Source organism: Penicillium longicatenatum (assembly GCF_028827895.1).
Source record: "Penicillium longicatenatum strain IBT 33135 chromosome Unknown contig_1_segment0_segment0, whole genome shotgun sequence".
Classification (NCBI taxonomy): Eukaryota; Fungi; Ascomycota; class Eurotiomycetes; order Eurotiales; family Aspergillaceae; genus Penicillium; species Penicillium longicatenatum.
This window is the reverse complement of record NW_026643119.1, coordinates 3,531,334-3,547,434: the sequence shown is the minus strand read 5'-3', so window position 1 is coordinate 3,547,434 and position 16,101 is coordinate 3,531,334. Positions and strand designations below refer to the sequence as shown.

Sequence of the window (16,101 nt, the reverse complement as noted above, 5' to 3'; positions counted from 1 at the left end):
GATGCAGTGGAAAACAGATCACGGAGATCTTCGAGAGGAAATAATGAAGGCCGGTTTAAATGACGTTGTTATGGGTTATCCAATCATGACTCTGGCGGTTATGCGGTTTTTCGAGGCTGCCGATCCTTCCTTTACACATTGAATTGGATCGGAGGTTACTATAGACTTTGGAGCAGTTTCGCCTGAGAACCGATGAATAGACGACTTGTCCATATCATAAACTCTATCTCACATGATACAATATATTGAGCTTTTCCTATTCCGGGAGGCGCAAGCCTTGGCAAAGTCAAATATCATCATTAAGCAAACCTGCTAACTCGTTTCGGTTAGAAGAGGACCCGGATTACTGCTTATCAAGTAAGCTCCCACGATGCGCCCATGAATTCCAATCTAGCTATTACAAATATGTGTATCCCTGATACTTTTTCAATCATAATTGTAACTTTCGACAATCATCCGTTCAGATCTTCATGGCACCGCAAAAGCTACAGTACATCATAAATTCGGCCCATTCCACAGGCCTAGAACCAACCCCGGCACAACGGAAAACCGCCCGCTCACACGCCGCTCGAGCAGCACATGCCAAGGAACGACGTCAGCGGACTCTACAATACCAAGCCCAGAAAAGGCGCGAAGAAGGAATCCGAACCCTGCGAGATGACACACAAACCGGACCAAGTGCGCTTGTTTTACCTACACCCAAGATTATCACACTGTTGTCAGCTAGTAGAAGGGATCCATTCATGAGCCATGCAAGAAAGTTGCAACCAATCGAAGAGATTTTATTCGATCACTGTACGTGTGTTGCACATTAGCTAGTCGCCACAACTGACATGCCTATCCTTGCGCTTGCCACAGATGTGACGGGTATCATACCCTTAATGAGCTGCGACGAACCACCCCTCTCGTTCTTCGAGCGTATGACAGGGACATGGGTACCCCATGCACTTAGTGAAACAGGTCTATTGGACATCATGTTCCTCTTATCGTGTCGACATTTAGCGATAAGCTCTCCGCTAGAACGACAGCAAGAGTATTATATTCAACTGGGCTTCATGTATAAACTTAAGTGTCTCCAGTCGCTGCGATGTGCTATTTCGATTGAGACGCCGGTTTTTAGTGATTCAACCGTTGCACAGGCTATCATGTTGGCTTTTGATGAAGTAAGGATATCCTTTCCCATTCAAATATCGGAGTTCGGTGCTGATGATTGCTAGTTGTTTGTTCGGGATACGGTGATGTTTAAGCATCATCTCGAAGGAGCTGTTCAGATGGTTGGGTTTAGAGGTGGACCTCAAGCTCTTGGATTGAATGGTCTTCTTGAACACTTCTTGTCTAATTTGCTGGTTAAAATTGTGGTTGAATTCGGTCTTTGCGTAAGCGTGCCTTGGGATACGTGTCAGTCAGACTTGCTATTATCAGAGTAGTCTTTGTGTAATGCTTTCTTCCTGGAATTCGTAAATCCATGTAATGTTGAAAAGTTTCATGGTTATGATAGTTATGCAAGTCCTTAAGTACAACCCTCCCCCGCCTCCCATATGCCAATCCATACACAGTTCCAAGAACAACCCGAGAGGATACGGTGGGTTCAATGTATAGACACCCCGTCTATTGATCCTGCCCCCAATCAAAATGAACTCCAAGAAACATGTATATTCAAGAACCCCCAGAATATATGAGATGGTGTCGTAGCAACCAAAATGCAGTCATGCAAAACAGTAAAAGAAGGTGTAGCCAATGCGCTGGAAATCAAAGTCGATCCATTCGACAATCGTCAAGTCATGATGTATCATACCCCCATCTCACTCTATACAAGGAGAGATGGGGGAAAAAGCAGGTCTCAGGTGTATAAAGGGTATCAATATATCTCAGCTTAAACAGTGCCATACCGCCCCTGCTCGGCACCAAGAAGAGCTTGCCCTTCCTGTGGTCTAGCAGAGCACGAGCGTGAGCGATCACCAGGAGGGGGCGAAGCCGAAGGGATCCAACCACGCATCCATCCCCGCACGCGTCTCCACCGGCCCCGACCACGCTTTCCATCTCCATCATCCGAGCTAACAAAACTCTCGTCGTCCTCATCGAGGGCTCCGTACATGAGGAACTGCACACCCATGAATCCATCCAGTCCCAAGACTCCGAAGGCACCCAGGAAAAAAGGCAACGCCCGCCCGATCCATTCCAGGCGGTCATTTCCGTGACTATCGGCCCAGCCTCCGCCGCCATATGGTGCAAAATCAGACCAAGCGTTGGGGTTGGTCAGTAACGAAGTCGAGTAGAACAGGTTTCCACAAAAAGCTGCAAGGAACATCAAGGGTGAGAGACCCTCTGTGCTCTTGCGGCAGTAATTTTTGTACAGCTGTGGTGGGCGCGAGCCGAGATAGAGGAGCGTCGACGCCCAGGAGAAGATGCGGCCTACGATCTCAAGGATGGCCTCGTTGGGTGCGTGAGTGATGGGTGGATGAGGTGAGGGTTTGGGCTCGGTTGGTGCTGCATTTGCCAGGACGGCGCAGACCAAAGAGGCGATTAGCATTGTGCGGGGTAGCGCAAATGGTGGGCTGGTAGCGCTGCTCCCCAAACGCACGGGTCGACGTGAGGATTGCTTCTCATTTGTGTAAGAGGCGCTCCGGGCAATTGTAGAATTGAAGGTTGAGCCTGTTTGAACACCCATATCATGAACATCTGTTGTCTTAATCGTCATGTCGACCGGACCATGGGGTTGGTGGGTCGCATTGTTGCCTTGCAGGAATTCACCCCGTGCGTCTGACTCTTGGTGGTGGTGATGAGAGGATTGAAGATCATCGTATCCCTCGTAACGCCGGGTCTTATAGTGTGTATACCAGAAAAACTGGATGACCAAGGTAACGTCAACGAAAACGTAGTAGCAGGCAACCATAACCTGCCATCCTGCCTGCCGGGTGAACAATGCACCTATGAGATTGCTGATATCTCCTGCACACCAGATGATCAGGAAGAAAATAGACAGTCCTGATGTTGACTGCAGCTGGTAGTTCTTGAAGATTTGTGGTAGTTGTGCGAAGAGCCATGACACAAAACTCAGGTTTCCTAGGATGATCGACACCAACGCGAGAGGTGTGGGGAGACAGATGTGGAGATGTGAGGAGATAGCGGTCAAGAAGGGCGACGTGGGTTCACAGTGGTCGGGAAGTGACCCAGCTGCCAGATTTCGTAACAATGGAGGAAACATGATATAAGAAGTTGCCTCTCAGCTCGGAGAGCACGTCTGAAGGTGGGGGAGTCTGGCGGTCACGTCGATGACTGTAGTCTGTCGGAGATGGCCGATCCGGGGTTAGCGATAAGGAATGCGGCAACGATGTAGAGCCAGCAACCACAGAGCCAAGGTGAAAGAGAGTATATGAAGGACGTGAAGATGAGGAGAAGAGTCTAAGTTATGCGGGGAGCGCGAGGACAGGTCACCCGTCGCTCTCAGCTGAATAGCAAAGCGATCATCGCCAAATCGGGGCTTATCGTGACTCACGAGATAAGCTAAAACCTTGGCCTATCACATCGCAACCGATTTGGTCCGGGGAAATACCTTGGCATTAATCACCCCATGATTCACATCCTTTAATATCAACAGACCTGTCTCTTGTCCCTGCCCCCAGATAATGACATGAAGAAAAAAATTGCAACCGGCTTTTAGTCAAGGAAAAAAAGCAAATATGAACCAAATCAGGGGTTCTGCATCCCCACATGACAATTGCAGCATCACCGCTACAGCCAGAATACACACTACACCAATCAATCTGGTAGCAACCATGCCAGACGGAGGAACAGCGTTGGTTTCTTCTGCACCCGGTTCGAAGGAGTCCGTGGAAAGCGCTAGGGTGTCGGTCGCATAATGCTCTGTGAGCCATGCTCACACTGTGTGGGAAATCCTTGTAACAAGGTGGAACATTATCATCGCCAACCAGGTCGGTAACCAAATAGGTTGCAGAGGAACTTGCTACATTCGATAGAAACGAAGGCAGGGTGGCAGTCTCAAGCCCCGGCTCAATGGACGGCAGAGGTAGATCGCCATGCTCGGCGGAGAGGTGACATCCGGCATGCCATAATACTCCGTGGTCTCCTGCATAGGGGTCACTTCTAGCACGTACAGGGTATCTCCTGTTGGCTATTTGCATATCCCAGTGGGTCGCCCTACTCAGTATGACATGCCATATAGTTGGTGTTCTGATCCCTGCTTGCTTGTCAGACCAGATGCTGCAACGATAATTGGGGTTCTTGGGCACATACAGTCCGATTGGGCTCAGCGTCTGGCCTTTCTCGGTACATCGTCATATTCATAGCCGTACTACTTCTGTTACAGCATATTGGCAGTCAAAGCTGAAGCTGAGCCAAGGGCAGACCTGCCAGGGATTTGGAATGCATCATGATTGGTGGGTTCGTATAATGAGCGGCGTCCTGGGGGGCCTTAAGGCTTACCGAGCCAGCCTGCTTTGGTTCTTTCCATTGAGAAACGGCTCGATTCAGTAATCTTAGAGCCTGTCAGGCACAGAGATTCAATGTAGCTGGCTTTGAGATTCGATTTTGTCTGAGTGTGCTTCTTTATAACATCATGGCAGATATGTCCGTGCGTCATACTCTGTTAGATATCTGCTTTCTCTCTATAACTTAGTGTTGTTCCTGGCAAAGTGTCGGGACCCTGATCGACAAGGGTGCCTAGCGGTCCTTGGTGGACATATGAACAACTAAGGGAGAAGAATAACAAGAAAAGAAAAAACCAGAATTTGAGAAAGTGTCAAGATGAAAAAGAACATACACCAAAGCACGTCATAAAGTTGGACAAGAAGTAGTTTCGATGGCGTAATACCATAATTGGTTCGATAGCGAACACGCGACCTAAAACCCCAGAAAACCATCTAGGTACCATGGAACTAGCCATAATTCAGTGTTACTCATAATGAGCATCATAATCATCATAATACATCATCAAATCCTCTCAATAATCATCTTCTCCTTGATGTCGTGAATGGCTCCGGCTCCGACTGCGACTATGATGATGGTGATGATGGTGGTGACCATGATGACCATGATGACCATGATGACCATGCTCACTTCCATGACCCTGGCTACTAGACGAACTCTCACGATGGTCCTTTACCTTATCCTCCAGGAAATTGGCAACAATAGCCCCACCAATAGCACCCAACAGTCCATGATCCTTCTTATGCCCGAAATAGTATCCTGCCGCACCACCAGCAAGAGAACTTCCCAAGCCGCGATCAGTTTCTCCGTCCGCAGATTCCATTGGACGGCCTTCTTCGTCGTATTTCGCGTATTCTGGGGCTTCTGATACATGCACTGCTGGAGGATTTGGGCCTGGGGATGGGGTATATCGAGGCTGTTGCTCTGGGTGACCATCACTGGAAGAAATGTCAGTGAAAATGTGGGTGATTTTGTTCAAGGATTGGACCGACTAGTATCCAGAGTTCTCAGGAGATTTTACTCCTTGGGGTTGAGGCGGTGGCATTCCTGTCATCGATACCGGTCCCAAGTGGTCTGGTTGTCCTGTTGGGGTGTAGCTTCTCTCTTGGGCGCCATTTTGATAAGCGTCTGGGGCGAGGTGGTAGGGACTTGGCTGGGCGTTGTAGTTGTAGTTTGGGGGCTGCTGGACGTCTGTGTTACTGTAATTGTCATATGGCTGCTGGTGCGGATATGCAGGCTGCTGGTTATGCTCATCCGGTGGGTAATAACCGACTCCACCCGGAGCTGGTGTGGAGTAGGAAGTGTAAGGATTGTAAGGGTCTGCCATGGTGCGGTGCTGAAGGTTGTAAAATCGATTCTTCTTTAAGGCTGACGGTAGAAGTGAGAGGACCGGGGCTTATATACTAGTGGGCGCGCTAGTCTGATGACATGGCCGTCAGATGCCATACATCATGGTGCGGCTGACCTGCCCGCACGACCCCTCGGCTGCATAAAACTGTGGAATGCGCTTCCTTTAAGAGCCTGCGAACTAAACCTATAATGATGGGGTCACTCTTGGCATCATTACTTGCAAGTTTAAGCGACTAGAGAAAGCTACTAAGATCATAGCACATGGCTGAAGAGTTGATATTGCAGTACGTCATCTGTCGAAGATGATCAACCCTGGAAAAAAATAAAAAATTGCAAAAAGTAGAGACGGATGACTCGGGGTATTCCGGCAAACAGAAAAAAAAAAAAAAAAGAACAAACGATAGAAGGAGACGGCTGGCTGTTGATCATATCAAAAGATCGCTCTCCTTGGTAAAGAAAAAAAGATCAAACGGAAGTGCAAGTGTGTCGAATAAGTGGGCATGAGTGCGACGGATATAAGAAATAGGGAAAGAATGGAAGAGGCCAATGGTGATGTGCCCAGCACAAATATAACCTGTCAGGCCGATGTCTTTAGGCGAAATGGCGGGCCTATACATGTATCGACAGAGACGCTGAAAAAGATGAACATATACACCAGATAGAGACTATGCACTTGGGCTCTGCACGTTTCGTACCGAGCTAGACTTTCGATTGCGCTGAGCCATCCACTTCACGAGCATATCATCGAGTTGATTGTTCATCTCTTTCAGTCTCTTACTCTCTTCCTTGAAGAGGCGGCCAGTGACAGGGTGGTCAACACCGGCAGGGGGTATGTTTGTTTTGTCATGGACGATAATGAAAAGGTCGCGAATGTCGTTTTCTTCGTCCAAGTATGATCGTAGACTGGCATCACTCCAGGTTGGAGTGTCCACTGAAAGAGTGTCCAGTGAACCAGGGGTAGCTTCGCTATTTTTGAGGTCGTGAGTGTCGGTTTCAGGCGAAGAAGGTGGGGAAAGAGGTGAGATAGAATGCGCCCGCTGCGCAGCCTCCGTGGTGAGCCCCGGGGCAAAAATTGGGATATGTCCTTCCATTGGTGAGACATTGACGGGGGATTCTGGTTCCGGTTCTGGTTCTGGGCGCGCGGTCACCAGTGTTGGCACGAATCGTTGAGGCGGGGACGCCACGGAGGGTTGCGAGGCTGCTTTCTGACTGGGGGCTTCGTATGGGCTTCTCCATTGGGCTTCGCTGGATGGCCGTTCCACTGGAGATGCAAAAGGATCCTGAGACTCCATCGGAGTGACAAAACTTTCCTTTGAAGGGCTTTGTTGGCCGATAGGGGAGGTGATTGCTCCTCGGGTCTCTTCAAAACTGGTTGCCTCCTGTGACACCACCCGTCGAATTGATTGACTGGCGTCGGTGACTGATTCTGTGGATGTTGGAGACATGGTAGTCGGCTGTGATTTCTGTAACTTGTTGGTAGTCTGTCTTGGAGACTTGGAGGACTTCGAGTCAAATGACTCCATGGATGTCTTCGATTGGCTAAATGTGGATTCAGTTGGGGATGTGAGAGCCTCTTCAAAGTCATCTTCATGCGATTTTGTCTTCTTGTCTTTGCGCTTGAACAGTCCACTGAGCATTCCAGGCTTCTTTTCCTTGCGCTTCTTATCATCTTTGACCTTGTCCTGGGGATTCGATACTTTGTCGATAGTCTCGAAGCTTCCGCGTCCCTCTTTCCACTCATGAAGCAGACTGTTGCTATTGCCGTTATTGTTGCTGTTGTTGTTGGATTCATCGCGCAGTAGGTTTGGCGTGAGGGATATCTTCTTTGGTTCGGCAGTATCATCCTTGAAGAAAGAATCCGTGTTCCGTACAGTGCCATTTCTGGACCGACTGACGGTAGGTTCCTCTGGATCAAAAAATTCCTCACTTGATGGTCGGGGGTCGTAGCTCGTTCTTTCAGAGTTCTCCTTGTCTGTGGATCCTCTGATATCTGCCTGCTCTGTCGGTTTCTCTTTTTGTCCTTTTGGTCGTAGAGGTTCCACAGTTATATCTTCGCTCTGGTCCTGGCTATCGCCTTCTTCTGATTCAACCGTTTCCGTTTCGTCGTCGTTGAAGAAGTCGCCATGTTCAGAGTCCTCATCTGAAGAATATTCGACATCCGATGCCTCAATGTATGTTGGTGGAGCAAAGTTAACAGTCTTTGCGTTCCGTCGGCGCATGGCTTTCTTGAGGGGGTTCTTGGATTTCTCGTTATTGTCGCCGAGCATTGTAGCAGAGAGCTATTATCATATCAGTCTGGCTCTTGACAAGGCAACATGGAGAAAGGCACACATACGTCAACATTTCGGTGTTTGTTCAACCGAGCTAGTCGCTCGGTAGGTGTTTCAATATGTTCGGCTGGCAGGTATCCTTTATATCATCAGCGAATAAAAACAACTTTCAAGGTTCAGAGTAGACGTACCGATACTCCCATCCTTGACCACTCGCACAAGCCACCAGTAGCTGTTGCTGTCATCCAGCAGCACCATAGTGTCACCCTTAGCGGCGTTTGCTTGACCGTCGACCGTTGCAACGAAGTTATGGAGTGCATAAACGAATTCAAAATCGATATCCTCTGCGCATCACGGGTGTTAGCTCTAGTCGAGGGATATCTCAAAATGTCCACGCACCATCATCAATTGAAGGGGAGCTGGAGATTTTGTCCAGCAGGTCGTCATCCATCAGATCGTCACTTTCCCCATCTGCCAAGTCTCCATCCTCGTGCTCGTAATCTCGATCCAGCTCGTCTTCGGTCTCGCGTTCACTGTATATCCCATCGTCTTGATAGCCATGACCATTTTCAGGACCATTCGAAATCTCAGATTTCGTATCTTGTTCGGCATGGCGAATAGAGAGCTCTTGGTGGGGGGCAGGCCGGCCGGCCCCCAGTGGAGCAGGTTGTTCGGGCTGTTTAGAGTGGTCCTTTGCGGACGGCGCATCATGGTCCTGAAGGTCCAAGGTGTCTAAGCGACCTGACCATTAGTATTTGACACTCCCATATAAGCAATTCTGAATAATTTCCATACCAGCTCGAACCATTTGTGGTCTCGTCATGTTGCAAGTTTAAAGGAACGTGGGATCGGCGGTGAGAAGGTCACACAGGGGCGTTCGGGGATAAAAGCGCGTTCGTTGGAAGCGGAAACCATGGGCAGGTTCCCCCAAGTAAAGCGAAGAGAGAATAGATAAAAAGTTGTAATTGAATGCCAGGGCCATACGATTCAATCTGTTCCCAATCCCCACGGAGTTCTAAAGTTTGGGGGTCACCCCTAAAAGAAAGACTGCGCCTTGATGAACAAAGGTGGAGAGGGGAAAGCGGTGGGCCGGGGCGCTGCACTTGGGCAGGGCTCGAAGAATGAAACAGGAAAAAGGAAAACAAAGTACTGCCAGAGCGACGAAGAAAGGACAGGATCGAGTTCAGGGTCAAATCCCCGGAGACACAGGACGAAACCAATAAGGAGGTGTTGCTAAACAAGCGCCCCTTGCGCGCGGCTAATGGTTCAAAGCACATGTCCGTTAGTAAATCAGGTGATTTCCCCCTGAAACCACATTTCCTCTTCTGGGTAGCTAGGGCTTAGGGTATCGAGGTCCAGACGACGAGTTGACCTCACTCCTGGGTTGGCATCTTATTTAGTAGTCCACTGGGATGGATACATTTCTCCTAAATTGATCCTAACGGCAGAAGAATGAGTGGAATGCATTTTTTTCAATTACCTAGGCCTTTGGGGGTCTTCCAGGCAGCTGTATGGATTCAAAGGCATTTGATTCGAGCACCTAAGTGGTCTAGCATACATAGCTAATTACCCAATTAGAGAGATCACGTCCAAGCCTCTATGGGGCCTCCAGTGAATCACCAGGAAACTGGAGTCAAGAACGCCTCGCGATGTCATTCATCATATGATCGCCCACTAGGCCCAATTAGGATAGGTGAATAATGAAAGCAAAGTGACTGATTAACGTGAAGTAAGGTTCTTCCGTCATTTCCCGACTTTCTCCATTTTCTTCCTTGGCGACCAATCCTTCGTCGTACATTCCTCACTGACCTCACCGGGGAAGGTACCTCGATTTTTTTTTCTTTTCTCTATAAGTAACTCAATCACTTTCTTACAAAGAATATTCCAAACAATACATCATTCATTTTTTTCTCCCCACAGTGTTTTTGTCATTTAACAGTGACTGACCCCGCTCGAAACCCTTATCGCCCCGCTTTTCTACTCCCCCCAAAATTATTGATCATCTGGGGAAAGCAGAGGGTTCAAGTGAACCCGACTGCAAGCCTACTACGGGCTTCAACACACAACGTCTTCCACACACTCGGCATGGCGTACCCGGACAGGACCGGGGTAGCGGGTTTACGGATTGAGACCTCGTTTGGTCAGAGATCAGGGTGGCAGGAGGAGAGGAGGAGGTCGACGACAGATGGCGATGGTATCGAGAGCGACCGCACCAAAACATCTCAAGATTATAACGCGCGCCGCCGCGATACTGATGAAGACCACAGTGTGATAAGTGATTTGCATTCAGCCACGCCTCCCATCTCGGTCCCTCGACCCGATGGCCGTCCAGCAGGTGGTGACGAATTCCCTCATAAGCCAAGCGATATCCAAGGTTCCCCATTGGACAACTATCTTCAGTCACGTCGCCCCTCCATTACATTCAATCCAAAGGTGTCTCTGGATTCTGGTCGCGAAGAACCGTTAGGGGAACCACTCACAAAGGATGATTTGAATAACCGGCCCCCGCAGAGATTTGAGTCACGGACCTCTGGACTCCGAAACGCCCTCTCTCAAGATGATGATCACCCTTCTCAAACTCCTCAATCATGGAGATGGGACTCAAATAAATCTCCGGGACAGCAGAGCAGTCTAGCGGGACCGTCCCGAGCCCAACCGGTCTTACGCCCGGATGATGAGTCAATCACGGGCACCGAACTTGATCATCCAACCTCACTCACATCTCTATCCACGGCATCGCCAGTTCAAGAAGAAGTGCGTACTCCTCCCGGAAGTGCCAAAGATGATCTCCTGTCACCTCTCTGCATCACATCGCCCACTCAGCCCTACGCTTCCCCCGAGGATCGCAATTCTTGGTCTGGAGGGATGATGGCTTCGTTCGGAAGCAAGTCTCGCAGCTCGACACTAGACCGTAGCAGCAGTCTGCGGAATACGCATAGCTCTCGGCGCTCTACCAACTCGAGCGGCAAGTCTCCAGCAAGCATGTTTCTGTCCATGTGGGCCGGTCAAAGTCAGACAGACGAGCCGCCCTCAACGCCAGATGAGGAAGGTCAACTGGTGGGAACCGACTATGTTCTCGGAAAGCAGATTGGCTTTGGGGGCTTCAGCACGGTCAAAGAGGCTTTCAAGGTCGAAGGACAGGGCAACACCAGACGACTCGCGGTCAAGATTGTGAAAAAGCTGGTGACAGGTCGCACCGAGAGCGAGAATGAGGATGTCCAGGCAGAGTTCGACCACGAAGTGCGAGTCTGGAGGTACCTCAGCAACCCGCATATATTGACTCTTGATTCGGTGTACGAGACTGATTACGCCACCTTCTGTTTCACAAAACTTGCAATTGGTGGAACTCTGTTTGACCTGGTCCGTCAGAATCGAAAAGGTCTTGATCCAACCCTGGCCAAGAAGTATTCATACCAACTCGCTTCTGCAATCCGCTACTTGCACCAAGATGCTCGGGTTGTTCATCGTGATATCAAACTAGAGAATTGCCTTCTCGACCCCGTTGACGGCACTGGTTCCTCGAACCTAGTGCTGTGTGACTTCGGAATGGCCGAATGGATGGCCACCGATAATGGAGGCGATAGTCCGGATCCTTATGACGAAGTCGCAGATCGTCCTCCGCCCAACAGAATAGGACCAGCCGGCTCGAGTACCAGCGTCGCCGGTAGCCTCGAATACGCTTCTCCCGAATTGATTCGATCATCGGCCGGTGTTATTCACCCTTCGGTCGATATCTGGGCCTTTGGCGTTATCGTTTACACTATTGTTGTTGGGTCACGGCCTTTCCAGGACTCGTTTGCGCCGCGAATTCAAGCCAATATTCTCAATGGTAAATGGAACCGGGAAGCTGTACTCGGTGAGCTCGCCGACAAACTCTCCCACCAGGACCGTCAAGACGCTCTTGACCTGATTCAAGGCTGCCTTGAAATGGACGTCGACAAGCGATGGACTATCCGTGACGTTCTCGACTGTGCCTGGCTACGCGAGGTCGCACAATTCAATGATAGCTCGCCAGAGACTATGTGGGGCCTTTAATGGTTCTACCTTTCATCTTGACTCATGGCAATTTGCCAATATTTTGCTGGTCAAAATATTTCAGCTATGGTCTTGAAAATGATGTTATGATTCTTATGCTTACTTTTTCTCATTCTTCACTAGCGATGGCAATTTTCTCTTTTTTTTTCCTTTCTTGTTTGGTTGATACCCATTCGCTTTTTGACATGCGAACCAACATGTTATATTTTGGGATCTTCGGGCTTTCTTCGGTATGCATTTGATGGAGGGCTGGTATCAGGGATCGGATTGCTATTCAGTATGGAAGCATGGCGTTTACCAGGCATGTATTTATTCACTTGCTTTCTGCGATTCTGATGTACCTTATATATGCGGACTATTCCTTGATCCGCGTATGACTTTATCTCAATTTATTTGTCATCATTCTTTCAGTTATATCACAAGTCCAGATGCACAGGTGAACCTTGGTGCTGGTGAAATTTATCCCAAGATACTAGTAAAAAAAATATATTTTGAATGCCTTCTATGAGGTCTAGAAATGGATCTCTGTCAGGTAAAGGTTAAAGCATGCGCATTTACATTGAGTCAACTCCAGTCGCTGTTTGATTACATGCATAAGTGCCTACATATAAATGAGTCCCCAGGAACCCAGGGCCAACAATAACTTGAGATTTCTCGTATCCAGCCTAAACTTAAAGCGAACGACAGTCAAGGCGCACATTGTCCCCTTAATCTTGGCTCCACACTTCCTCCAGGGCTGGAGAGGACTTAGCGGTAGCGGTATGAATACGAGCCGCCAAGATAGACACGGCACGGGCACAACCCTCGGGGCATGAAGCTAAGAAACTAGGAAGAGGCTTGAACTCGGATTTTTAAAAGCCCAGCAAAGTTAGATGCACTCGCAGATATGCAGGGTCTTCTTTTAATCTTCCCCGGCTCCCCACAGTCTAAAGCAACCATCATTATCATCATCAACGACGAATATTCTATATATACTTGTACTTCACAGCCATGCGCCATACCCACCCCATCCTCATACTCATCTCCCTCTTCACTCTGTACACACTCTCCCTCGCAGACCTAGATGAATCAGGAACCCAATTCATCTCCTATAACGGAAGTATCTCCGGTACCTTCAAACACTCCGAGCAATTTCCAGACTGCCCAACCCCAACCTACTACTTCAGCTCCCTCGAAAATGCACTCGTCAAAGTCGGCGCCAACCCACCTTGGGATACAAATCCCTTCTACTTCAATATACAGCACAATGGGCAACAAGTTTCTACATATGATTCAGACGAGTACTGCTTCAGTCTGGGCGGATGCACCTACGACTCCATCTACAATTTATTCCTGGAGACGGCGTGGTATCGCTGTCTTGCTGATGATGGTTCTTCATGTGAATTTATAGAATGGGATTATTATTTTGAGCCTGTTGAGATTCTGGATTTGAATCTTGCTACTACGGCCTCGATTGGTGATGGTAATGAGGAGAAGGGGTATAGTACTATCGGGGACCAGTCGAGTTTTGTGAAGAATAATCTTGTTTCTGATTATTCGATGGATTTTCAACGGCCGCATAACTATACCGAGAGGGATGAGTGCGTTGAGACTCTTACTTTTGAATGGTACGTGGTATTTACTTGTTTACATATCTGAAGGCTGGGGTATACACATTTAGGGCTAGTATTTACTGATTTGAATATTAATGAGGACAGGAATACCACTACGCCCTTCACATACGCGCTGAATTTCACGAATACCAGTGCTCAAGCGTTATTTTCGTTAACTGCCCCCTCTGGTACGGTGGAATTCTTTTTCTCTGGCCTTCGGGTTGATGGTGGTCAGAGCTCGACTTCGCAGACGCCTGAGGTTGATCCTTATAATAACGGAAATTATACTCCTATTTCGTTAAATGCGAGCGGGGAATACCCAAGCTTTACTTTTGTTAATGGGTCTGGGATTGGTTGGAAGAATCATTCGGATGGATGGGATGCTACTGCGTCTTCTGCTGTTCTTCGGGTTGAGATTGAGAATATTTGGAAGCAGTTGATGGCAATTTCGGGGATGATGCTACTTGGCATGACTCTTAACTAGGTATTTGATATATAATCTGCTCGTACTATATCTGAGTAATTTATGTTAATAATTCAAAGCAAAACGATGTTAATTTTGTATGACCAAGCATATCCAAAAGGGGCTATATTTATACATGTACAGATGCTCAAAGACAAACCATAATCTAAACACATCTCATCTCCCAATCTACCAAACTCTGTTCTCTGGCAGAACCTTCTCCTTCTTCGTACCAGCTGCAGACTTACGCTCCTCAGGAGAACGGAAGAACAAACTGGGACCCTCCGAAGGCTTAAGCAGATGACTCAAGTATCCCCGATGCGCCGGATCACGGTAGTACTCAATGTCACGACGTCTCGTAGGATCAGGCAATCTGTACCGAAGACCCTTAGCCTCCATAATACTCTTCTCCTCAACAGTCTCGACCTCAGCACCAAGATTCAACTTGGCAAACTCGGCCGCAAGCAACTCCTTCGATCCGCTCTCAGCACTCCACGCCATACTGATGAATGGGTGTGTCTGATTGGCCATGATATTTCTGATCGCGCTGCGGGTGTAGAAACGGGTGGCGACGGAGCCACCGGCAGCCTCGACAGCGGCGATGGCGGAGGCACTGACGCGCGAGACGACCAGGTGGATAGGCTGTTTGAGGGATGCGGCGCCGTCACCGAGAACCTTGACGCCATCCTTGTGCTTGTGGATGCATCGCGATTGGGTGAGTTCGCGGACGGTGATAGGGCGGGTTGGGTCGATGCGGCCTTGATCGATCCATTCTTGGATGCGGGAGAGGTTCACAGGGGCCATCTCGAGGGCAAAGCTGTAGAATCATGATATTAGTATTAAATAACCTTGAAAACAATGTGCCTAGATTTCCCTGGACAGAGAAAATTAATGGAAAAGAAAATCATACATGTTTGTTTCTTCACCCCGTGTGCCGCTGACGACAATATCCTTGGTCTGACCACCATTGAAGCCAGCCGGAACCTTTCCGTGCGCCTTCTGACCCTTGTGACCACGTCCAGAAGTCTTACCCTTGCCGGAGGCAGGACCACGACCACGACGGATGCGCTTGTTGTAGGCGGAGGGATTGTCGGAGAGCGAGGAGAGGATGGAGGCATTGCGCGTCTGCTGGAATTGCGGTGCCAGGAAGACCAGTGGTGATGACTGCTGCAAGGGCCGGGCAATGAACTGTTGAAGCTGCATTGGCAGCCCCATTAGTCGAGGGGACATGATTGCGGGTTTGGTTTGGTCACTAGACGTTGGCTTGTTGCGGATGGTGATGGAGAGATATTTGATCGGGCGGAACAATAGTCGGGCCGGGGTTCCGCATAAACTGTAATCTGCGGCACGAAAGGAAGAGCATCAGGATAATTAACACGCTAAACTTCAAGATTTCTTGATAAAATGATATCTGGAATTGTTGGAGATACTGAAAGAGCAAACGACTATTTCATTCAGCTTATCACGGTCTAATATATTGATCCCAAGGGATTTACAAACAGAATATGAAGACCTGTACAAATGACGCGGGAATTGGCGCTAGAAACGACGTCCCTTCGCCTGGCCCGGTCGGGCGTTTATAAGATGCTACTCATTTCGCCCTCTCTGGGCCATCTTGCCATTGGGTTGGTGACAGATCCCCCTTGGTGGCCCGCTTTATCCTTGGAATTAAGGTTAGCTTCGGCGTATCAAGTAAACTCATAATTATCAATACCAGACTAGGCTTTCTTATTCAGTCTTGTTCAGTAACAACCTTGGAAGATGCTTTGAGACCCAACTAACCAGAAATGCATAACAAACAGCCAGCAAGTCGAGACTTCGTACAGGGGCTCTTCCTCCCAGGCTGACGCTTACTAACAGGGCCAGAACAGAAATGATTTGTGGACGCGATTGAGTGGCTTGTGATGTAAATGCAAGAGGTGCAGGGTACCACGCGGGTATATGT

General features: G+C 48.8%; 6 protein-coding genes across 6 annotated transcripts; 2 read left to right on the top strand and 4 right to left on the bottom strand.

Annotated features, from left to right (window-relative positions):
- Positions 1-1,873: 1,873 nt before the first annotated feature.
- On the bottom strand, positions 1,874-3,205 carry N7484_002092 (PQ-loop repeat-containing protein; the record flags this gene model as incomplete). The annotated part of the gene is made up of 1 exon (XM_057112512.1): positions 1,874-3,205. One exon carries the CDS (start codon positions 3,203-3,205, stop codon positions 1,874-1,876), a length of 1,332 nt encoding a protein of 443 aa, XP_056977249.1.
- Positions 3,206-4,860: 1,655 nt separating this feature from the next.
- On the bottom strand, positions 4,861-5,773 carry N7484_002091 (uncharacterized protein; the record flags this gene model as incomplete). The annotated part of the gene is made up of 3 exons (XM_057112511.1): positions 4,861-4,895; positions 5,077-5,384; positions 5,439-5,773. 3 exons carry the CDS (start codon positions 5,771-5,773, stop codon positions 4,861-4,863), a joined length of 678 nt encoding a protein of 225 aa, XP_056977248.1.
- Positions 5,774-6,461: 688 nt separating this feature from the next.
- On the bottom strand, positions 6,462-8,889 carry N7484_002090 (SH3 domain-containing protein; the record flags this gene model as incomplete). Its single annotated transcript, XM_057112510.1, has 5 exons — positions 6,462-8,075; positions 8,132-8,205; positions 8,258-8,410; positions 8,466-8,798; positions 8,862-8,889. 5 exons carry the CDS (start codon positions 8,887-8,889, stop codon positions 6,462-6,464), a joined length of 2,202 nt encoding a protein of 733 aa, XP_056977247.1.
- A 1,262-nt stretch (positions 8,890-10,151) lies between these two features.
- Positions 10,152-12,101, top strand: N7484_002089 (serine/threonine-protein kinase; the record flags this gene model as incomplete). Its single annotated transcript, XM_057112509.1, has 1 exon — positions 10,152-12,101. One exon carries the CDS (start codon positions 10,152-10,154, stop codon positions 12,099-12,101), a length of 1,950 nt encoding a protein of 649 aa, XP_056977246.1.
- A 990-nt stretch (positions 12,102-13,091) lies between these two features.
- On the top strand, positions 13,092-14,177 carry N7484_002088 (uncharacterized protein; the record flags this gene model as incomplete). The annotated part of the gene is made up of 2 exons (XM_057112508.1): positions 13,092-13,708; positions 13,799-14,177. The coding sequence occupies 2 exons, from the start codon at positions 13,092-13,094 to the stop codon at positions 14,175-14,177; spliced, it is 996 nt and encodes a 331-aa protein (XP_056977245.1).
- A 168-nt stretch (positions 14,178-14,345) lies between these two features.
- On the bottom strand, positions 14,346-15,386 carry N7484_002087 (mitochondrial 54S ribosomal protein uL15m; the record flags this gene model as incomplete). The annotated part of the gene is made up of 2 exons (XM_057112507.1): positions 14,346-14,973; positions 15,067-15,386. The coding sequence occupies 2 exons, from the start codon at positions 15,384-15,386 to the stop codon at positions 14,346-14,348; spliced, it is 948 nt and encodes a 315-aa protein (XP_056977244.1).
- Between the last annotated feature and the right edge of the window lie 715 nt (positions 15,387-16,101).